The 24239-nt window shown below is 43.6% G+C and overlaps 1 protein-coding gene across 7 annotated transcripts in view; it reads right to left on the reverse strand.

The window, feature by feature from the left end:
- Positions 1-24239, reverse strand: part of ANKRD55 (ankyrin repeat domain 55) — a 180835-nt gene that overhangs the window by 20411 nt on the left and 136185 nt on the right. For 6 of the 7 annotated variants that reach the window (XM_086361784.1, XM_086361785.1, XM_086361782.1 and 3 more), the window contains 2 exons: positions 10429-10613; positions 1740-1907 (listed from right to left, as the gene is read on the reverse strand). In XM_086361784.1, coding sequence (XP_086217910.1) covers positions 1740-1907; positions 10429-10613 — 353 coding nt within the window. Of the gene's footprint in view, positions 1-1739; positions 1908-10428; positions 10614-23843; positions 23980-24239 lie in introns of those variants that run through there. The other variant, XM_086361786.1, reaches the window with a different exon arrangement.

Below are 24239 nucleotides of genomic sequence, written 5' to 3' on the forward strand. Positions count from 1 at the left end.
ATTAGCATATTGCTTAAATGGATGTGGAAAGGGAGAAAACAGAAGAGATTAGAGTTCAGTAAATGTTAGGCTGATACATTCAGGCTTACTACTACCATTTTGCTCCACAGATTCAAGGACATATCATTGTTAGATAATGGTGTCAACTGAAAAAACATGCACAACATGAGAGTTGTGAGTCACTATTTATTTGGGGGAAAATGAGGATTATAGCCCAAGAGACATCATTTCTGATCACTCTGAGAAACTGCTCAGAGTGGTGAGCAGAGGTGGCTGGGAGGGTTTTGGTGAAGGGGAAGTACATGCAATCAAGCACATACTTTTTGCAGGAGCTTACTACCAGACCACCTGACCTGCCTCTTGAGAAACCTATACACAGGTCAGGAAGCAACAGTTAGAACTGGACATGGAACAACAGACTGGTTCCAAATAGGAAAAGGAGTACATCAAGGCTGTATATTGTCACCCTGCTTATTTAACTTACATGCAGAGTATATCATGAGAAACTCTGGGCTGGAAGAAGCACAAGCTGGAATCAAGATTGCCAGGAGAAATATCAATAACCTCAGATATGCAGATGACACCACCCTTATGGTAGGAAGTGAAGAGGAACTAAAAAGCCTCTTGATGAAAGTGAAAGTGGAGAGTGAAAAAGTTGGCTTAAAGCTCAACATTCAGAAAACAAAGATCATGGCATCCGGTCCCACCACTTCATGGCAAATAGATGGGGAAACAGTGGAAAACTATTTTTTGGGGCTCCAAAATCACTGCAGATGGTGCCTGCAGCCATGAAATTAAAAGACGCTTACTCCTTGGAAGGAAAGTTATGACCAACTTAGACAGCATAATAAAAAGCAGAGACATTACTTTGCCAACAAAGGTCCGTCTAGTCAAGGCTATGGTTTTTCCAGTGGTCATGTATGGATGTGAGAGTTGGACTGTGAAGAAGGCCGAAGAATTGATGCTTTTGAACTGTGGTGTTGGAGAAGACTCTTGAGAGTCCCTTGGACTGCAAGGAGATCCAACCAGTCCATTCTGAAGGAGATCAGCCCTGGGATTTCTTTGGAAGGAATGATGCTGAAGCTGAAACTCCAGTACTTTGGCCACCTCATGCAAAGAGTTGACTCATTGGAAAAGACTCTGATGCTGGGAGGGATTGGGGGCAGGAGGAGAAGGGGACGACAGAGGATGAGATGGCTGGATGGCATCACCGACTCGATGGATGTGAGTTTGAGTGAACTCCGGGAGATGGTGATGGACAGGGAGGCCTGGCATGCTGCGATTCATGGGGTCGCAGAGAGTCAGACGTGACTGAGGAACTGAACTGAACTGCTAGTCATGAGGAACAGTTGTCACCATGAAAGATTTTTGTGCTTTTCTAGATACAAAGAGATGCAAGAATTGGGCTCATAAAATTGGTTCTTGAAAACATCTAACTATCTAGAGACCTGTTCTGTCAGTTATTCTAGAGCACAGAGAGCTTCATTTCTGCTCTCCACCTTGAGCGCCTTTCAGTGGCGGCGGGGGGGGGGAGGGCTGTTGAAAGTCAGCAGCTGCAGCAGCACACTGTTTAATCCTTGTAGAGGTAGATGGCAAGTACCAATTTGTAGTTGGCAATGTCAAACACAATTATTAAGTTATAGATCGTTTTGTGCTGGTTTTGGCAGTTTAGACAATTGCATCCAATTTTATAAATCTTTGAGACGAAGAAAAAAATGAGTGCCTCCTGGTGCGCTCACCTGCTCTCTTGGGAGAGGAGCTTGACACAGTCCGTGTGGCCGCAGTACAGGGCATAGGCCAGGGGCGTGCTCTCATTGATGTCTCGCAGGTTGCTGTCCATTCCCAGCTCCAGCAGTGACTGCACACAGTCTGCTTTCCCTGCAGCTGCAGCCCAGTGCAGAGGTGTCCTGGGGGACCACAGGGGGATAGCACAAGTGTCTGAGTACATGAATGATACAGATGACCTAGCTGACAACAGCTCCTGCTCAAAGTTGGGTCCTGGCAGGACAGACTTGTTGCTACTTACAGTGTGGAAATGGTATGCACTAAATGGAGTTTCAGGGTGATGGTGTATGTGTGCAGAGGCCTCTCCCCTAATTCTGATACTCTGCGGCCTTTCCCCTTCTTTGGTCTTTCTGCGAATTTCCTCAAAAAGGAAGTAGTGGGTCAAAGGATATGAACAATTTGAAGGCTCTTTATACATAGTGCCAGGATTGCCTTCCAAGAAAACTGACTCAATTTTTCCTCCTACCAGCTGCGTTCCTACTCCTTCCTAATATGAAGTGTTATCAACATCTTTAAAAATCTTTGCCAACTTGGTAGGCAAAATTAGTACTTCAGTGTTGTTTGAATCTGCATTTCTTTAAATAACATGAGGAAGAACCTTGGAAATACATTTTATTTGACATTTTAGTTTCTTCATTGAAATGAGCCTTAATGCCCTATGTCCATTTTCTATTAGGTTGTTAGCTTTTCTTACTAACTCATTTAAGCTTTTAAAATATTTAAGGTATTGGGTTTTTTCTACTTAGGTTTATGAAAACATTTCCTCTAATTTGTTACTTAGCTTTTAATTTTTTTAGTGGTTTTCCATAAAAATTTTAAGAAATTACCACATTTATTTACCTCTTCATTTTTTATTTGTTTCATGCTTTTATATTTTAGAAAGTTCTTCATTAGCCAGAAGGTAGATACATACTCACCAGTGTTTAAACTTTTGATAAGTGGCAAAACCATCATTTTCTTAAAAAAAAAAAAAAAAAAGCCAGAGACTGGGAGAAAATATTTGCAAATTACACATCCAACAAAGAGAGTATGTAAAGTATTTAAAAACTGAACAATAAAAAAAAATATATACAAATCGATTTAAAAAACTAGCAAAAGATTGAAGACTTTATCAAAGAAAGTGTGTAATTGGTAAACAAGCACATGAAAAGATGCTCAGTAACATTTTTCATTCAGAGAAATGCAAATTAAAACTACATGGGATACCACTACATACTTATTTAAATGGCTAAATTAAAAAAAAACAAAGGCTTTCTATATGTGTATAACTGAGTCACTTTGCTGATAGCAGAGATGGACACAACATTGTAAATCAACTATACTTCAATGAAAAAAAAAAGTTAAAAAAAACCCAAAACCTGGCAATACATGTATGGATGAAGATTCAGGGCAACTGGAACTTTTATACATTTTTTAGAAGCAGCCACACCAGAAAATAGTTTGTCAATTCCTTCTAAAGTTAAGCATACTTACCATATGGCCAAGCAATCTCATGTCTATATCTATAGCTAGAGAAATGAAAACTGACATTTACACAAAAACTTGTACACAAATGTTTATAGCTGTACTGTTTGTAACCATCCAAAAGTATAAACAACCCAATATTCTTCAATGGGTGGATAGACAAACTATAATTTATCCACAAAATGGAATACTACTTAGCAGTAAAAAGAATAGCCTACTGGTATATGGAACATAGATATATCTCAAGTGCATTCTACCAGGTGAAATAAAGCAATCTCAAAAGATTACATATTGTATATTTCCATTTGCATGACATTCTGGAAAAGGCAAAACCCAAAAGAGAGAACTAATCCATGGCTGCCAGAGCTTGGAGATGGGGGAAGCCTTGACTATAGAAGGACAATCTGAGTTGGTGTTGGAATTGATGGCATTGTTTTGGATCTGCCTTGTGGTGATTGCATGAATCTATGTATGTGTTAAAATTCATAGAACTATACATCCAAAAAAAGTAAATTTACTGAATGTAAATAAATAGGAAACTAATATTTTATTCTAGATTTATTTGGATTTAAACAAAACTGCACATGTATCTGAATGTATATTCTGATATGTGTGGTGAGGTGTGGAGCCAATCTGACCATTTTTCCAGTTACATAGCCAGCTTTTCTCAACACCATTTATTAATGCAGTGGGATCAAATTTTAAGATCCTGAACTGTATACATACTTTTCTACCTGTCCCCTTTCCTCCATATAAGGATATGGTTGACTTTATGCCCAACTTGAAGGGAGGGATATAGCAGGGTAGATAAGAGAAATAGTGTCTTCCTGTTTCCAAAAGCCAAGCCCAGAACTGAGAGCAAATATGGAGCAAAACAGTTCCCCAGCTGTAGAAAGAACTATCAAGGCAAATGAGACAAGAAGGTGATAAGAGCATAAAGGACCACTGGACTCAAGAACAAAGGGGACCTGAACCTTGCTTCTTTGGCAGAGATGCTGGGAAGTAGGTGGTTGGGGATGTCTGTGTGGTGTGTCTGGACAGTGGGACCCTGGGGGGCTAAAGCGGGGAATGGTGATAGATGACATTCCTGTGAATGGGGTTTCCCATGAAGAGAAGGGCTATTCTTCCTGTCAGTCAGTCTGGGAGAGGATCAATCCTGGGGCAGGAAAAGAAGGCATGGGAGGCCTCTCCTTGGCTTCATTCTGGGGCTTGACCCCTGGCAGATGACCACCCCTGGAGAGCCAAGAAGTCTCTCAGACATGGAGGCAGTCTGTGGGTAAGACAGAGAAGGACTCAGTTGGGTCTATCTGTCTGAAGGGGCTCAGGACTTAGTACTGGGAGTGTAGCCATGTTCACTTTTCACTTTCATGCATTGGAGAAGGAAATGGCAACCCACTCCAGTGTTCTTGCCTGGAGAATCCCAGAAACAGAGGAGCCTGGTAGGAGGCCGTCTATGGGGTCGCACAAAGTCGGATATGACTGAAGCGACTCAGCAGCAGCAGCAGCAGCCATGTCCACAGTATGACCAGAGTCCCCATGGGTGACTGTGTCCTGTGTCAATCAAGCATCCTCCTCATGTTATAATATGGACAGCAATTTGAGGACACTTAATATAGGACCATGTATTTTTTCAACATTGTCATCAATTGCACTGCCTATTTGAGCTTGTACAAGATATGATTCATTCCATTCTATTTGAGAGGTCTCCAGACAATATTTATTATGAAACAAGATGAGGCACCAGCCATATTATACCCTCCTGATTAGCGAATATATTGCCAATGAATTCAATAGATGGAGGGTTGAACATCAACGCAGTCAGGTTTATCAACAGGCGACAATTCTCTTTGGCACATTGTGAAATATTCCTTTATGACAATTGCTGAGTGACTGTACTAATGGTCCCATAACTTCATGGCAAATAGAAGGGGAAACAATTTAAACAGTGAAATACTTTATTTTGGGGGGGGCTCCAAAATCACTGCAGATGGTGACTGCAGTCATGAAATTAAAAGATGCTTTCTCCTTGGAAGAAAAGCTATCACCAACCTAGACAGCATATTAAAAAGCAGAAACATTACTTTGCCAACAAAGGTCCATCTAGTCAAAGTTATGGTTTTTCCAGTAGTCATATATGGACGTGAGAGCTGGACTATGAAGAAAGCTGAGCACCGAAGAATTGATGCTTTTGAACTGTGGTGTTGCAGAAGGCTCTTGAGAGTTCCCTGGACTTCAAGGAAATCCAACCAGTCAATCCTAAAGGAAATCAGTCCTGAATATTCATTGGAAGGACTGATGCTGAAGCTGAAACTCCAATACTTTGGCTACCTGATGAGAAGAAGTGATTCATTGGAAAAGTCCCTGTTGCTGGGAAAGATTGAAGGCAGGAGAAGGGGATGACAAAGGATGAGATGGTTGGATGGTATCATTGAGTCTATGGACAAGAGTTTGAGCAAGCTCTGGGAGGTGGTGATGGACAGGGAAGCCTGGCGTGCTGCAGTCCATGGTGTTGCAAAGAGTCGGACATGATTGAGCGACTGAACTGAACTGAAGAGTGACTATTAATTTCTCTTGAGGCAGGAGGTAGATGGTCCCCAGGGTAAAGTTTAGAGAGTCATTCCCTGTGGACAGAAACTACAAACTATCAATATCAGGACAACTGAGAGAGGAGGCTGGGCCCTGCCCACACAGAAGATAAGAGCCCACATATTTCTCATTTTTTGAAGTCAGGAGACCTCCCAACTGCACATGCAAAGAAAGGCTTCTTGGAGGTCAAAACAGGAGTGATGCTGATGCCACCCACCCATAGACCTCTTTCATCTTGGCTAAGAGATGTGTGTGTGCACATGGGAGGATCCTGAGATGTAACAGATATGAACTCTGAACCAGGCAAATTAAAATGATTGGCCAAGGAAACCTGGAGGAAATGCCCCATATAAGTAACGTGAACTGCCCTGAGGGTGCAATTCTTCCTCTGAGTCCGCCTGTGTGTCTGTCCTCATATACTGTACTCTTTTTCCTCCTAATAAATACTTTACCTATTCCACTACTTTCTATCTTTGTGGGAATTATTTTTCTGCACGTTGAAGGGCCAGGGCCTTGTCCCTGATCTTTGGTCTAGTGGCTAGGATTCAGCTCTCTCACTGCTGCAACCCAACCTCAATCTCTAGCCAGGAACTGAAGCCCTGCTTCAAGCGAGGCAGGCTGAGGCAACCTGAGATCATTCAGAACATCAGCATGGAAGAAGAGGTCCAGAAGGACTCAGGGAAAAAATTATTTTGCAGAAACAAGAGAAGTATAGATAACTTCTAACTAATACACATAAAGCCTTTGTGGGCAATATGTAGTATCCAGTTTCAAGTTATGTAAGCTGCAGTCCCTTTCTTATCTCTATGCTTCAGGATAGTCTTCAAACACAGCAGATTGGACTCAGTTATCACAGTAAGGAGCTGGAGAACCAGGGCCCATGATTCAGAAGAAATTCATCAGAGACAAGCAGTGGGCTGAGGAGGCAGTCTCTGAATGACAGGAGATGATAGGTACAAGAATGCAGTGTTGGTAAGGTGTCAGAAGCCAAGGAACCACTTATGGAAAATGCAAACATTCCCTAGATAATTCCCATAAGTATGTAGGGAGGAGAGTTTGATTAAAGACTCTCCTTCCTGAAGATAAATGACTTGGGTGCTAAAGGAAAGCATGACTTCATAGACTGGTGAAATTTGGGCCCTTTAAGCTATACAAGCTATTTATGAGTTATGTGTTCTGTACCATCAATCTTAGGCTAGGACCAACATGTTTTAAAATGTCATAGATTTATGATGTGTTTTAATAATTTAGGAGGACTAGTTCCCTCATATTTTCCCTCATCCTCTTTTTTTTTTTATTTTTTAAAATCATTGCCTTATTTTTCTTCCCTTTTCTCAAAAACTTTCTATCTGGAAAAAAAAGACGGGAAGTGAAGCCACAATTGTTGCAAATGCTTCAATACTTAAACCTATGAAAATTTTGAAAAATTCTCTACCGACACAAGCTTACAGTGTCAATGTGAAGGCAGAGCTATCCAGTGCAGGATGCAGAAACTGAAACAAAATGCAGAGCAGGCTGAGCTGAGCTCCGGAGCAGAAACTAGACCCGTCTTGAGATTTTACTTCACTTTGAACCCTTGTAGGGCCCCATCTTTTGCACTTTCTTACTCTCTTTGGATATACTTTCTTCCCTGAGACTGGGGGAACTAAATTTTCTCTCCTAAGCATGGGAGAAATATCAATAACCACAGATAAGCAGATAATACCACCCTTATGGCAGAAAGTGAAGAACTAAAGAGCCTCTTGATGAAAGTGAAAGAGGAGAGTGAAAAAGTTGGCTTAAAGCTCAACATTCAGAAAACAAAGATCATGGCATCCAGTCCCATCACTTCAGGGCAAATTGATAGGGAAACAGTGGAAACAATGGCTGACTTTATTTTTTTGGGCTCCAAAATCCCTGCAGATGGTGACTGCAGCCATGAAATTAAAAGACACTTACTCCTTGGAAGGAAAGTTATGACCAATTTAAACAGCATATTAAAAAGCAGAGACATTACTTTGCCAACAAAGGTCCATCTAGTCAAGGCTATGGTTTTTCAGTGGTCATGTATAGATGTGAAAGTTGGACTGTAAAGAAAGCTGAGCACCGAACAATTGATGCTTTTGAACTGTGGTGTTGGAGAAGACTCTTGAGAGTCCCTGGGACTGCAAGGAAATCCAACCAGTCCATCCTAAAGGAGATCAGTCCTGGGTGTTCATTGGAAGGACTGATCTTGAAGCTCAAACTCCAATACTTTGGCCACCTGATGCAAAGAGCCGACTCATTTGAAAGGACCCTGATGCTGGGAAAGATTGAGGGCAGGTGGAGAAGGGGACGACAGAGGATGAGATGGTTGGATGGCATCACCGACTCAATGGACATGAGTTTGAGTAAACTCTGGGAGTTGGCGATGGACAGGGAGGCTTGGTGTGCTGTGGTCCATGAGGTCACAAAGAGTCGGACACGACTGAGCAACTAAACTGAACTGAACTGAAGCATGTGATAATTCAAGTGGGAAATACTGTATTAGAGCTGCTTCTAGAAGTATTTTGAAGTAGGCAAACTTTTTTCTAGCCCTCTTTTCCTAAATGTGTTCTTTAAAAATGTATATATTTTTCTACTTTTATTTATTTGGCCACATGGCATGTATTCCTTGACCAAAGTTCAACCCACCACCCCCTGCATTGGAAACAAGGTATCCTAACCACCGGACCACCAGGAAAGTCCCCCTGCTGCTGCTGCTGCTGCTAAGTCGCTTCAGTCGTGTCCGACTCTGTGCGACCCCATAGACGGCAGCCCACCAGGCTCCCCCATCCCTGGGATTCTCCAGGCAAGAACACTGGAGTGGGTTGCCATTTCCCCCTCTAATGCATGAAAGTGAAAAGTGACGTTGCTCAGTCGTGTCTAACTGTTAGCAACCTCATGGACTGCAGCCCACCAGGCTACTCTACCCATGGGATTTTCCAGGCAAGAGTACTGGAGTGGGGTGCCATTGCCTTACATGTGTTTTTTTCTTCTCTTTTTGGATCATTCACCTTTTCTCTTCATGTAACAAAATCCTTCTACTTTTGTACCTGCTCAAGTTCAATATCTACTCTTCAGAAAAGGTCTACTTTCAATGATTTATATATTAATTTTAATTAAAGTCATCCTGTTAACTGTCTCCAGCTTCTGAGACTTACATGGAACCCAAGATTTCTTTCTCCTGTGTTATAAGGGTTTCAGGTATCAGGAAGTAGTAGGAAGTGCTTCTTGGGGAATCTAAAATCATGGAAGTAGGTGGCTAAATTGCACTTCAATAGAAAAAGGTTTAAAAAAAACTATATATAAGGTACAAGCCTTATACTTGTTTTCAACAGTCTTATTTGTTTTTATATTATTCTTATATTTTCATTGAGTCTATGCCTAACTGAAGCAAAGGTTAGATAAGCATTGTAATTGAAAAATTCTAATAGTTGATTATGGATGAAGGGCCAGTAGGTGAAAAGCTCTACATTTAAAAGACAAAGGTACAAGTTTTCTTTGAGTTACACAAGGCTGTGATCCATGTGATCATTTTGGTAGTTTTCTGTGATTGGGTTTTCATTTTGGAGGCCATGGGATTGTTGTTCTCACTTCTTCTGTCAGCATATTAAAAAGCAAAGACATCACTTTGCCATCAAAGGTCTGTCTAGTCAAAACCCGTAGTCATGTATGGATGTGAGAGTTGGACCATCAAGAAGTCTGAGCATCACAGAATTGATACTTTACAACTGTGGTGCTGGAAAAGACTCTTAAGAGTCCCTTGGACAGAAAGGAGATCAAACCAGACAATCCTAAAGAAAATTAACTCTGAATACTCAGTGGAAGGACTGATGCTGAGGCTGAAGCTCTAACACTTTGGCCACCAGATGCGAAGAGCCACCTCAGTGGAAAAGACCATGATGCTGGGAAAAATTGAGGGCAGGAAGAGAAGGGGACAACAGAGGATGAGATGGCTGAATAGCATCACCAACACAATGGACATAAATTCGAGAAAACTGTGGGAAATAGTGAAGGACAGAGAAGCCTGGCGTGCTGAAGTCCATGGGGTCGCAAAGAGCTGGACTCAGATTGAACAAGTTTTCACTTAGTTGCTAATTACCTCTTAGGCTAGTCTCTTCACCTTTCTGGACTCAGCTTCCTTATCTATGTAAATACATCTTTAATGACTAAAGAAAACCAAAACAGAACCCTGGTAAGGTCATGTCTAGTTCTGAACACAAAGCCTCTATTGTGCTCTTCTCTGGATAACAAGAGCTTGTTGATTTTATGACATAATCCAGGAATGAAGGAAAAAAATAAGACTTACTGTTAAGAACAAAAAGTGCATATAGCAGGAAGCTGATATACAGAAAGCCTTCTGAGAACAGTTAGCAAAAAGTGGAAAGTCTGACAATACAGTCACAGCGTTTCTCTTCATAACAATGGTTTTTCCTGTCCTGACTAATATAGAGCAGTTTTTATTGTCACAAGCCCAGGTATAAATATTAATATTACTGGCAGTAAGGACACAGTCATATAAGATAACTCCTTAAACATCTTCTTTGTTTTGAGATTAAAATTTGGAAAAGGTGACAGCGTGGCCACGGATACCTGTCGTCCACATCCAGAGCCTGCAGGTTACACTCAGGGACTCTTGCCAGCTCATTGATGATGTCACAGAAACCTGCTGCTGCAGCGATGTGCACGCATGTCTTGCCACTCTCATCGTCGTAGTTGATTATGGACGGACCCTGGTGATGGCTCAGAATGATGGAACACAGAATTCTATTTCCACTCTGGAAAAACAGAGTCAAAAAAAGCTCATTATGTATGATCCAGTGCTCTTCCCTGTCTATGCAAATTAAGATAAAAATTCAAAGCAAAAAAAAAAAAAATTCAAAACTAACACACACTAAAATAAAATGCATTTTATTAAACCCACCAACTTGTCTCAAGTCCCGGCAGGGGTTTTTGTCTCCTGTAAGAGCTAAGTTGTCTTCCATAATTAGTGAACTAAGGAGGACTTAAGGTATGCGGGTGCTTAGTCCGGTCTGACTCTTTGGATCCTATGGACTGTAGCCCACTAGGCTCCTCTGTCCATGGGATTCTCCAGGCAAGAATACTTGAGTGGGTTGCCATTTCCTCCTCCAGGGGGTCTTCCCCACCCAGGGATCGAACCAGTGTCTCCTGAGTCTCCTGCACTGGCAGGCAGATTCTTTACCATTGATCACCAAGGAAGTCCAGGGAGGAACGTCTACAAGCAATAAATGCTGCAGAGGGTGTGGAGAAAAGGGAACCCTCTTACACTGTTGGTGGGAATGCAAACAAGTACAGCCACTATGGAGAACAGTGTGGAGATTCCTTAAAAAACTGGAAATAGAACTGCCATACAACCCAGCAATCCCACTGCTGGGCATACACACCGAGGAAACCAGAATTGAAAGAGATACATGTACCCCAATGTTCATTGCAGCACTGTTTATAATAGCCAGGACATGGAGGCAACCTAGATGTCCATCAGCAGACAATGGATAAGAAAGCTGAGGTACATATACACAATGGAGTATTACTCAGCCATTAAAAAGAATACATTTGAATCAGTTCTAATGAGGTGGATGAAACTGGAGCCTATTATACAGAGTGAAGTAAGCCAGAAAGAAAAGCACCAATACAGTATACTAACGCATATATATGGAATTTAGAAAGATGGTAACGACAACCCTGTATGCGAGACAGCAAAAGAGACACAGATGTATAGAACAGTATTTTGGACTCTGTGGGAGAGGGCGAGGGTGGGATGATTTGGGAGAATGGCATTGAAACATGTATATTATCATATGTGAAACAAATCACCAGTCCAGGTTCGATGCATGATACAGGATGGTCGGGGCTGGTGCACTGGGATGACCCAGAGGGATGGGATGGGGAGGGAGGTGGGAGGGGGGTTCAGGATGGGGAACACATGTACACCTGTGGCAGATTCATGTTGATGTATGGCAAAACCAATACAATATGGTAAAGTAACTAGCCTCCAATTAAAATAAATAAATTTATATTAAAAAAAATAAATGTGTGTAATTGACTGACATCAGAGCTAGCATGATGGGTGGGCTACCTAGATAACTTCCTCATTAAATATATGCTTCTTGTATCCTGCTTACTGTAGAGGTTGACCCCTGAGAAGCTGGCAGAATTAATTTTAATATTAACAAAATGACAATGATGAATACTGACTAGTGGCATAATGATGACTAAAATGATCTGGTAATAGTCAAATTGCTAGAAGTTGCATGTAATTTAATTGTCAAAAATCTTTTTTAAACAGAAGTGGGTCATAATTTAGTAGCTAATCAATAAAGAAATAAAACAAGTATGAAAAGGAAAGAGCTTCAGGAAACCATTTAAATCGGATCCCTCTTTCTGTGTAGATCTATAAGTTTTTATCTTATCTTTGGAATGAGATTGCTCTATAGTTTTTTTAGCAACCTGTCCCAACCTTAAAAATCACCAGCTCTTCCAGGAGAGTGTCCTATATCTCTTTAGCTTGAATAAGCAAGTAAGTAAATATTGTGCATGTTATTTTTCACTGGACTGAAAAATACAAAAAAGCACTACGTAAGCGCTTCCCAGGTGGTTCTAGTGGTAAAGAAACTGCTTGCTGATTCAGGAGATGCAGGAGACTAAGATTCAATCCCTGGGTTGGGAAGATCCTGGGCACGGCAACCCACTCCAGTATTCTTGCCTGGAGAATCTTACGGACAAAGGAGCCTGGCAGGCTCCATGGGATCACAAAGAGTTGGACATGACTGAAGCAGCTTAGCATGCCTGCACTACATAAGCATTTGCAATTTAAGATAACAATAAATCCTCAAAGGCCAATAAAATAGTCATTCTGTCTCACACTGTGGAAAGTCTTATCTTTCAGTTTTCTACTGATATTTGAGTAAATATTATAATAATAATAATTCATCTGCATTTTCTCAATGAATCCACAGACACCCTGAATCTCTAGGCGGCAGGTCTTATGGGTAGAATGGAGGTTCCTAGGAAGCATGCTGCTGCTGCTGCTAGGTCGCTTCAGTCGTGTCCAACTCTGTGCTACCCCATAGACGGCAGCCCACCAGGCTCCGCAGTCTCTGGGATTCTCCAGGCAAGAAAATGGGTTGCCATTTCCTTCTCCAATACATGAAAGTGAAAAGTGAAAGTGAAGTTGCTCAGTCATGTCCCACTCTTCGCGACCGCATCGACTACAGCCTACCAAGCTCCTCCGTCCATGGGATTTTCCATGCAAGAGTAGTGGAGTGGGGTGCCATTGCCTTCTCCCCTAGGAGGCATGAGGAGCAGTTTAAAGAAATGGGAGAGGTAAGCTGTAGTTCTGGGGGCCAGGAGCCAGGTCACATGCCAGACTCAGGGTCCCTGGGCTGAAAGGGAGTACTGAACTTTTTAAAAGCTACAATTCTAATACACTCCAAATGCTGTTCAACAGCCATCTCATAATACATTTTCCAAGTATGTAACATTTATTTTGGCATTCTTCCCACTTGATTATTTGACCCCAGGGTTGTGTTTTAGAACCTCTGAGTCAGTTTGCACAATTCCGTGGAACAGAACCCATTCATTTTGGCTTTTCCTCTTCCTTTCCCTCCCCTCTCCCTGTTTGCACCAAGAACTCTCCGGATATCCTGTGACTCAGCATGGCTTCTCAGAGAACCACTACACAGTGAACCCTGGAGTGCTTGCCCCCTGTACTGGGGACAGCTGCTGCATGGACCAGTTCTGAAAGCTCTTGCAGGAACAAAGGCTGAGGGCAGCAAAACTCTCAACTTTGAGCCCCAGGAAGAGTGCTGAGTGGTTTTTAAATGCTATAACCTGGCCAGCTACATAATCTGTGGGGCCCAGGAAAAATGTGGAGCCCTCTGCTCACATGCCAGAGGAATGACGTGTTCCTTTCTTCTGTGGTATCTCTTTTGACCTGTCATGAAGATTTTTATTTGCTATTTAGTGTCACACTAGGTCCCTGGAGGAGGGCATGGCAGCTTACTCCTGGGTTGCCTGGAGAATCCCATGGACACAAGAGCCCGGTGGGCTACAGTCCTTAGGGTTGCAGAGTGGAACATTACTGAAGTGACTGAGCGGGCTCGCACTCACACTCCCTTGGGCTGGGCATCCTCCCCATGAGTGCAAGCCCTCCCAGGTGCCCAGGGCTCTGGTTTGCCGTCGGGATCCTTTCTGAGTCTATCCCCAGAGCCCTGCCGGGGGACTGAGGACACACCCATAACCTAGTCCCTGCCTGCCAACTTTAGCCTTCCCTCCGTCTCACCTTCCCCCTACATCCTCTTCTCCCTCTGTCCTTCCTTTGTCTCACAATGACTTTTAAATAATTTGGATCAATGAGTTCAGTTCCACGGCATGCCTGTCATCAAAAGGTTGCTACAGTGAACACATCTAAGCTTTCATGCCTGCTTTATCAGCTTTTCTAAGATTCTTTCACCTAATGTTACTTAAACATATTTTGAGGTGTCTGACATATGTATATTTAAGACAATCAAGAAGCCCCTCTCCCCTTTTAAGAAGCACTAGCCACTGGAGAAGTAAAATAGAAGCAAAAAAGAGTGTCCACCCAATGAATTGATTTTGTTTACAGTTTCCTGGAAGAGTAAAGGAATTCAGCTTGCCAAAGTGTTCTAAACAGCAAAACAGCCTGTCACGGGTTCTCCTTCTGTGTGGGATGGAGCGTCAAGCACAGACGGAAAAAACAGAACCCGGATCTTACATACTGTCTTCCTCCCTCCTTGCCTGACCCATGCAGGAGCCATTTTGGAAGTAGCCAGCTTAGATGCGGGGTAGGGGTGGGCTATAGTCTGGCACATCTGAGTGGGCCCCTTCTGACTTCCTGAGCAGACAGTCCCAGTCAGCATTTCCCTTGCGAGCTGGACTCTTACATGGCTTATCTGGATAAGAGAAATTTCACCCGCTTACCCCTTTCCTCCCAAATGCCTTTGTCCTGAATCTTTCAGACAATTCCTTTGTCTCCAAATCCCACCCTCATTTACATCACCATTGTTTTTATAATAATATCCTCCCAAGAATAATGGTGATGGTGATGTTTACCGAGTGAATGTTCTGTGCCCAGCACAGCCTGTTCCCGCTTGTTTAATCCTGACAACATCTCCGTGGCACGAGTAGCATAAGATAGGTGCTCTTATCATCCTCATATTATAGAGGAGAAATTGGAGGCACAGAGGGATTCTGTCTGTCAGTGAGTTGCTCGGTCGTGTCTGACTCTTTGTGACCCCATGGACTGTAGCCTGCCAGGCTCCTCTGCCCATGGAATTTCCCAGTCTAGAGTACTGGAATGGGTTGCTGTTTCTTTCTCCAGGGCATCTTCCCAACCCAGGGATCGAACACAGGTCTTCTGCATCACAGGCAGATTCATTGTCCAATGTCACAGCCATGAGGTGGCAAGGCTGGGATTGACTGCAGAGCCCTGACACTTCACTGTTATACTATTTTGTCTTCAGTTAAAGAAATGGTTTATTTATTTGATCCTGCATGTTCACATGGGAGGAATTAAAGTAAAAACTGCTGTTGGTATCAGCAGCATCAGTAGCAGTGAAGTGTGTCTTACCAACTGAGACCTTCTTCCCACATTTGGTGCTTTAAAAGCCTCGCCTAGGACGGTTGCCATGGTGCATCCTCATAAGAATTTGAGAGAGCCCTAGAGGGGTCCCTAGGGCTTCCCTGGTGGCTCAGTGGTAAAGAATCTGCCTGCAATACAGGAGAAGCAGGAGACACGGGTTTGATCCCTGGGTCAAGAAGATTCCCTGGAGAAGGGCATGGCAACCCACTCCAGTATTTTTGCCTGGGAAATCTCATGAACAGAGGAGCCTGGCAGGTTATAGTCCATGGGGTTTCAGAAGAGTTGGACACGACTGAACAACTAAACAACAACAACAACAAAGAGAGGTCCCTAGTTTATGAATAGAGGCCCCAGCTCAGTGGTCTCCTGCCAACAACATTCTCTTCTTCGCAAACTGAGCTGAACCTCCATCAGGTGGAATCTCCAGGCCTGGGAAGCCTCGGTCACAGACACCAGGAAGCACCAGGAGAGAAGAAATGGGTGTTGCCCACAACGGGCCCTAGGAAAATTGGAGACTGAGTTTCCATTTGGTGGGAATATTTTTCAACAGGGTAAGAATATTGTATAGATCTTATTATGGAGCTCTAGGATTCTGCATTCGGAGAAGGCAATGGAACCCCACTCCAGTACTCTTGCCTGGAAAATCCCATGGATGGAGAAGCCTGGAAGGCTGCAGCCCATGGGGTTGCTGAGGGTCGGACACAACTGAGCGACTTCACTTTCACTTTTCACTTTCATGCATTGGAGAAGGAAATGGCAACCCACTCCAGTGTTCTTGCCTGGAGAATCCCAGGGATGGGGGAGCCTGGTGGGCTGCCGTCTATGGGGTCGCACAGAGTTGGACACGACTGAAGTGACTTAGCAGCGGTAGCAGCAGCAGGATTCTGCATTGGGTGGCCAAATGAGATTGTGGGTTTCTTTTTCTTTTATTGTGTTGTTTTTGTCTGTGGGTAATCCATGAAATTGCCTCCATGTAACCTAAAGGCTGCCGGGAACCACTGAGTCCTAGTCATTTTCTCTTTACACCTCATGAAGGAGAAGAATTCATAAGAAGCCTTGCCAAGAAGAAAGTTAGATTAACATACAGGAATTTTGTTATCAGAGACTGATAAAAAACAAGATTTCAATATACTTATTGTAGACCCTTTTTATTCTAGTGACTTCCCGAGAAATCTTAGTGCAAGATTTAGGATTAGTTGTTTATTTGTTAACGTGTTGGGGAAATTAGTTCTACGGTGGGTTCTTCAGGAAGGGAACCCCGATCTCCGCCCTTCTCTTGGAAGTAGGAGTCTGTCACATGACAGTGACTGCACAAAGGAGAGGAAAGGGTTTTAGGTCATGTGGCCCTTTTAAAGGGCTAGGTGGTTTTGTGCTGTGAGAAGAACGCTGGCCCTTAAGTTCATCTGGAGCCAAAATGTGTTAGACTGGAATGGAGCTGGAGGGGAAAACCTACTAGCTTGTGAACCAATAGACTGTGAACACATGAGAGTTGAGGGTTTGTGGCTGACTAGAAGGGAAGTGAAGTGAAAGTCGCTTAGTTGTGTCCAACTCTTTGCAACCCCCATGGACTACACAGTCCATGGAATTTTCTAGGTCAGAATACTGAAGTGGGTAGACTTTCCCTTCTCCAGGGGATCTTCCCAACCCAGGATTCAAACCCAGGTCTACCACATTGCAGGCAGAATCTTTACCAGCCGAGCCACAAAAGAAGCCCAAGAATACTGGAGTGGGTAGCCTATCCCTTCTCCAGCAGATCTTCCCGACCCAGGAATTGAACTGAGGTCTCCTGCATTGCAGGTGGATTCTTTACCAACTGAGCTATCAGAGAAGCCTGACTAGAAGAGAAAGGTGCCCAATATCCTAGCTTGGAGTCAGGACCCTCTTCATAGTTAGCCCGTTTGGACCCAGGCTTTCTGCTTGGCCTGATACCAGAGTCTTCTGTATCCCAAAACTTGGGGCTGACCCCCCTGGAGGGCTACTGTAAGATAGAAATGGTGGGGGAGAGGCAATGAGGAACTGTGACCCTCAGCTGCTGAACTACATCATTTCACAGGTGTTCTAATGATTAATATGGAAAACACCCCCACGAAACCTCCTTCCTTGCTGTGGTCATGTGTAGAAACACTGTCTTTCTGCTGAAATGGAGCCTAATAAAGAGTAACTTGTAATAAATATTGGCTGAACATAGCATAAATAAATAAATAAAACAAGCCTTACAAACTATGGGCAAAGCCAAACTAGAATTACACCCGTTCTTTTCTTAGCTTTCCTCTCTTTTTCTCACTGTCTCCCACCTTTCACTATCTTTTCACTTCTTTCTTTACTTGTGTTTACTCCTAGGTGAGTTCCTATTTTTCGGCTGTCTACCCATCTCCTTCCCTCTCTGCAGCCAAGCCCTGGGGAGCTGACACATGCAGGTCACTTTAATTTAGGCTATCCTTTAAGATAATTCCATCTTTGCTTCCAAGGTACTGGGAGCTGATTTAGTAAATTTGACTTTCTCTTTGATTATTCTGGGCTTATGTCCTTTAATCAAGCACTGGGAGTTGTGTGGTCTGGGCACCTGTGGGTGTAGGCTGAGCCTGGACAATGGTAACCTCCCTGTGCACTGGTTTTCCACGTGTGAACAGAGGGGTTGCATTAAATGACTTTGTGTGGTCCCTCCCAGCTCTAAGGTTCTTTCATCTATGGTCTGGATCCACTGGCCTATGACATTTATAATTATCCTTTGGCACTCTGAATATATTTAAAGTATATTTATAGAATTTTGACACAATTCAAACAGTGATCACATATCTTGGCCACCACAGGAAGGAGGAGAATTTCATGCTGGACCAAATCAGTCTCAGACACTGGTGGCTTCATGGTTACATTCCAGAGCTCCAGGGGTGTGTGTATAATTTCCTTAATCACATACTGAATGAACAAACATGAAATAGTTGCTTTACATTAGGGCAGTTCTTTTCTTTCTACCCACCCTTGAAAAATGCACTGCAAGAAGAGTACCTACTGAGGAAGCTTCTAAATACATTAGCTAGGATTAGGAGGAAGGAGCTAGAGGTGAGATTTGAGGGGCAGTAGATACTTGGCCCTCTCGCTGACCTGTCATCATAGTTATCCTAGATTACATATCATTAGGAAAAACTCCTTGATACTAAGGCAATGCATTCCTGGAGGTCTCGATTAAGCTGAAAATGGTATATCACAGAAAGAACCCAATAAAGCACTGATTCCAATTCCAGTGGCTTTCGATGGATAAGCTTGTTGAACTGAATTCAGTGAAAACTTTTTTGGTATTCACAAAGATTCACAAAGGTCTGTTTTGGGTCTTGAGAGACATCTGGATGAGTAAGGCATGCTTACTTAAGCATGTGGTCTAGAAGAGGAGATGTAGGCAACCCACTGATAGTAACACCAGCAATAGAAGGAAGGAAGTACTAGACAGAGGGGAAAATTCTAAAAGGGAGTTCAGCAACGAGGGTAAACTTAGTTGAGCCTTGAGAAATAAGGAGGAACAAGTATAAATTCTGCAGTTAGAAGGGATCAGACAGGGAAGGCAAGAAGAAAAAAGTATTGGGACTTTCTTGATGGTCCAGTGGTTAAGAATCTGCCTTCTAATGCAGGGGATTCGGGTTTAATCCCTGACTGAGGAACTAAGATCCCACATGTGGTGGGGCAAATTAACCTTTGAGCCTCAACTGCTGAGCCAGAACACCATAAAGAAAGATTCTGCATACCACAACTAAGACCTGATACGGCCAAATAAATCAATACGATTACGGTTAAGTATATACCATTTAAAGTAGAAAGAAATGTTTCACCAAAGGGGAAGAGGATGACCAAGGGGAAGGTTGGATGAATCTTTCTCATGTATTGAGGGGATTATCAATATTCTAGTATGATTGGATTAATGTCTATACAGATTGAAGAGGAAAGGCAGGGAGTAGGGTGGGGTGGGGAGTGGTTGTTCACAGCAGTCAGTGGAAATCAAAGAGTTTGCTCTTTACCAAAAAACAGCACTTGCTGCAGGTTTTCAAGCCAAGAACCAAGGGTGACCATAATTGTTTTGGTGCGGTAACGGTTATGTGAGTACATTCCTTTGTGATTTGTAGAAAGAGCACCTGGCGGTAATGTGAGAATAGAGTAGAGAAAGAAAGCGCTGAAGTAGAAATACAGAGACTGAAACTGTTCCCGTGAGAGATAGGGGAGGCTTGACCTAAGGCAGTGATGGTGGGTGTACTTCATCATCTCCATTTGTTCTTCCTGGTCAACTCCCTTTTTTCAACCTGCTCTCAGCATGTATGAGTTGCATTAAATGGGCTCCTTGGCCCTTTGGCTTCTAGTTGGGATTGGCCAGTGAGTGGCACTGACAGGAGATGGACAGAGGAGGAAATAGTGACTGGGGCATTTATCGTCCAGTTCTCTCCCTGCTAGATCACAAGTTGATTATTCCATCCAGGGCTACAGTTTCTGTCCTGGGCCCTCTCCTACAGCTACAACTTTTGCTGTGTCTTAGTAACCTCTCCCTTCCAGGCTCTTTTAGGCCTAGATTCCCTAATGGCAACCTGTGGTTGTGTGTAAATAGCCTTTTTATGAATCTATGCTCAATTAATCCCATCCAAGTGGGCTGCTTCGTGCTAGGACCCTGATCTATACAGTGGGAATAGAAAAGAGGCAACTGGGAGACCTGAGGAGTGGAAGGAAGAGGTCTTGACAACCACCTGGACGTGAATGATGATAAGGAAGGAGTGTTCATGGGCCACCTGGAGGCCTTTGTCTTGGACTGCTGGGAGGATGGAAATGTGATGGGAAGGAGAGACTGTGGATTCAGTTTGAACGTGTTGACTTTGACACATCCATGGGAAATGATGGGAAGATGCCTGGTAGAGCTGGAAATGTGAGCCTAGTGTCAAGAGAGAGGTCAGTGCTGGATTTTGACCTGAGAAAATTCTGAGTAGATTGGTAGTTGAAGTCGTTGGAACCGATGGGCTTTCTGAGGAAAAGAGAATGAAAAAAAGATCTATGATTTCTGCAGTGTTGAGGAGTGAGAGGGAGATGAAGCTGAGAGAGACCTGTGTAGACTCCTGATAAGTGAGTCCCATCACAAACAGGTGGGAACATTCCCTGAAGCGACTGAGATTTCATCAGGGCAGACTGGATGCAGACAGGGACAGGGTTCTGCTCAGTGTTAGCCCAGAGAGAGCCAAGCAGTGGAGTCTCCTGGGCAGATGGGGAAGGTGAATGAGGGCAATGGGCCCACAGGAGGGACCTGAGAAATGAGGGCAGAGGTCAAACATTCTGGGAGTGCCTGCTTGCAAGACAGTGTTAGTTGTTCTGTTGTGTCTGACTCTTTGAGATCCCATGGACTGTAGCCCACCAGGCTCCTCTGTCCATGGGGATTCTCCAGGCCAGAACACTGGAGTGGGTTGCTATTTCATTCTCCAGGGGATCTTCCAGAGCCAGGGACTGAACCCATACCTCTTATGTTTCCTGTATTGGCAGGCGGGTTCTTTACCACTAGCACCACCTGGGAAGGCCTTACTTTCCGGGCCCAGTGTTTCAAATCTTTACTGCTTTGATTACCTGGGTCAAATACAGGGGCTTTATTAACCCAAAGTCCTGTCACTTTAAGTATGGTCTCATATAGTCACAGAGAAAAGCCCTAAGTTCAAATGAAAGGAATAAATGACAACAGGAAATAGACCTATTCATATGGAAAAACTTCAAGAGGAGCAGAGTGCTTTCCCGGTGTTATAAATGAAGAAGATGGCTAAAGGAGGCACTTGTAATCCTGGTTTTGGCTGACATTTGGAATTACCCTTGGTCTTCTCTGAAGAGTAAAGGTCAAAGCACATCACTTCTGAATTTTAGTACTAACCACAGGGAGTGAGAGTGTGCATGGTTCCTCCAGAGTAAGATTCTAAATCTTTTGGAGTCTGGTTACAGATCCTCATTGAAGAGTTGAAGAAATAGTGGACACCTTCCTCAGAAAAACGTATGCTAACATCCTCACAGACCCACCCATGCAATATCACATGTGATTATGGGCATCCTAGAAGGGATCTGTCATGTTAATCTCTCCCCCTTCCCATGCCACATACAAAGTAGGTGCTCGCTAAGCATTTATTAAGTTAATGAGTATGAACATGTGTGAGGCATTATAGTTAGTTTACAAAATCACAGGTCAGAATGCAAATATCTTAGGTAGGAGTAGCTAAGAGGAAATGGCAACCCACTCCAGTGATCTTGCCTGGAGAATCCCAGGGACGGGGGAGCCTGGTGGGCTGCCATCTAGGGTCGCACAGAGTCAGACACGACTGAAGCGACTTAGCAGCAGCAGCAGCAAGATATGAATTCATTTATCATAGTGGTTTTCAACCCTAGCTGGGCATTACAAGCTCCTAGAGGAAGGGATAAACTTTACAAAAATACTAACACCTGGGTTGCACCCCAGAATAATTGACTGAAAATAGGTGTGGGGCTTGAGTATCAGTATTGCTTAAAGCTCTTCAGTTGATTCTAATGTGCAAGTGAAGTGAAGTGAAGTCGCTCAGTCGTGTCTGACTCTCTGCGACTCCATGGACTGTAGCCTACCAGGCTCCTCTGTCCATGGGATTTTCCAGGCAATAGTACTGGAGTGGGTTGCCATTTCCTTCTCCAGGGCATCTTCCCAATCCAGGGATCGAACCCAGGTCTCCTGCATTGCAGACAGACGCTTTACTCTCTGAGCCATCAGGAAGTCCTAATGTGCAGGTAAGTTCTAATGTGCAGGCAGGATTAAAATCAATGTAGCAGGTAAAAACCACACCATTTAGTAGAGACAAAGATTATGTAGATAGTATGTTAACTAAGCTTTCATAGAGGAAATTGGAAACCATAATAAAAACTATAATCTCTTCCAGTTACATAGAATGTTACATATCACTTCATGTACACAGTCTCATTCATACCCCAAAGATACACCAATAGTTAAGCCAAGCAGGCATTGGTGACTTTTCTCAGAACAAATCCGGTTCTGTTAACGCAAACTCAGATCCTCTGAGCTGAGGACATTTTTCTTTTGATTTTGCAAAATTGCCTCTTGGAGGATAAAAACAGGGGTTCCCACCCACAAAGAGCCCAACTCATTAGATCTGGAGTGGGGTCTGGGAATTTGTCATTTTACAAGCACTGCTGATTCAATTGCAAGCCTGCATCCCAAGCAGTAGCTCTAAACTGTGGGTGCAGTGGATGAAGGTGGAGCAGAGGCGGCGTACAGGTAAGAATTCCTTGGGGAGATTTTGTTAAATGCACGTACAGGAGCCCCATCCTAGATCGATGGAATCAGAGAACAGGGGTGATGAGAGTGAAGATACAGAAAATGCTTGATTCCGATACCAAACGTCACCCCAGCTGAGAACCAACACACGTGGGATGTTTCTTGCTTGCCCAGCCATATTGCCCTGGGGCCACTGCTGCAGTGGTGACCCCTGGCCAGAGGACTGGGTGCTGGACAGGGACTGGCATGGGGGGGCGAGGCAGCTGATTAAATACTGAAAGTATGTAGGAGGGTGCTAAGGGCAGGTGGGATGACAAAAACAAGCTTTGTTCATTTCAGAGTTTTGCCAGGGCTGGCCCTGCTACAGAGTAACTGAAGCCAAGCTTGCAAGAACAAAAACAGAGTAGTTTCCAAATCACTTCTATTTCCCCTTGATCTCAGGCCCACATGTCAACCCTGAAAGTGCCAGGTGCCCTTCTCTGCCATGTGTGGCACGTGAAAACACCTAAGTGAAACTACTGTCAGGGCGCATAGAATCAGGGGGATGCTGACCGCAGTTCAGCAGGGGTCCCTTTATAGGGCTGATGGAAATAAACAGTGGGGATGTCTACATCAGGCATCAAAAGACAGAAGAGGCTGGCAGTTTTGTTCAAAGGATGCATAGTACTGCTCTCAAGGACAGAACAGATAACTCTTAATCAATCCCTTTGAAAGATTTCCCTAGACAACACCTTAATAAATGTTACTAATGGTCATTCTTTCACCTCAGTCTCAGTTTTCTTCTCTTTGGGCTGTAGATTTATGTTTTCTCCAGTTATATGTACTGATACAGACTCCCTTTTGGGATAGCGAGGTAGGGTGCCATGAGCCTCTGTTTTCAGGGTTCAGAGTAGAACTCAGGGTCACCTGGAATTATTCTGCTTCAGAGGATTTGGAAGGAAGAAGAGCTTCATGGTCCAAAGACTCTGAAGGGACTTCCTAGTAATTCTTCGAAGAATTATCATGGAGCACTGTGAGCCCTCAGCAAGCACTGCTGGAGAGAGTGAGGTATGTATATATGTGTATTTTGTGTGTGTAATAGCCAAGGTAGGCTCTGCCTGATATTCTGTAACTCCTCCCCCTCTTTACCTTGGCAGGATTTCTTCTCAGCAACTGATGTACCCAAATGCTCCAAAGTGACCGGTCTGCTGTTGCCCCTCTGGGTATGGATGGAGGGAGGAGGGCAGCATGCATATATCCTGCTTGCTCTGTCATACATATAAGTGAAGTGAAGTGAAAGTCACTTAGTCGTGTCCAACTCATTGCAACCCCATGGACTATACAGTCCATGGAATTCTCCAGGCCAGAATACTGGAGTGGGTAGCCTTTCCCTTTTCCAGGGGATCTTCCCAACCCAGGGATCAAACCCATGTCTCCCGCATTGCAGGAAGATTCCTTACCAGCTGAGCCACAAGGGAAGTCCATCATACATATAAAGCCCATATCAATGCTGGGACTGTGCCTTACAGGTCTGACCTACTCAGA

Source organism: Bos grunniens, chromosome 20 (genome assembly GCF_055505025.1).
Source record: "Bos grunniens cultivar Pamir isolate PY7600 chromosome 20, Bosgru_T2T1.0, whole genome shotgun sequence".
Lineage (NCBI taxonomy): Eukaryota > Metazoa > Chordata > Mammalia > Artiodactyla > Bovidae > Bos > Bos grunniens.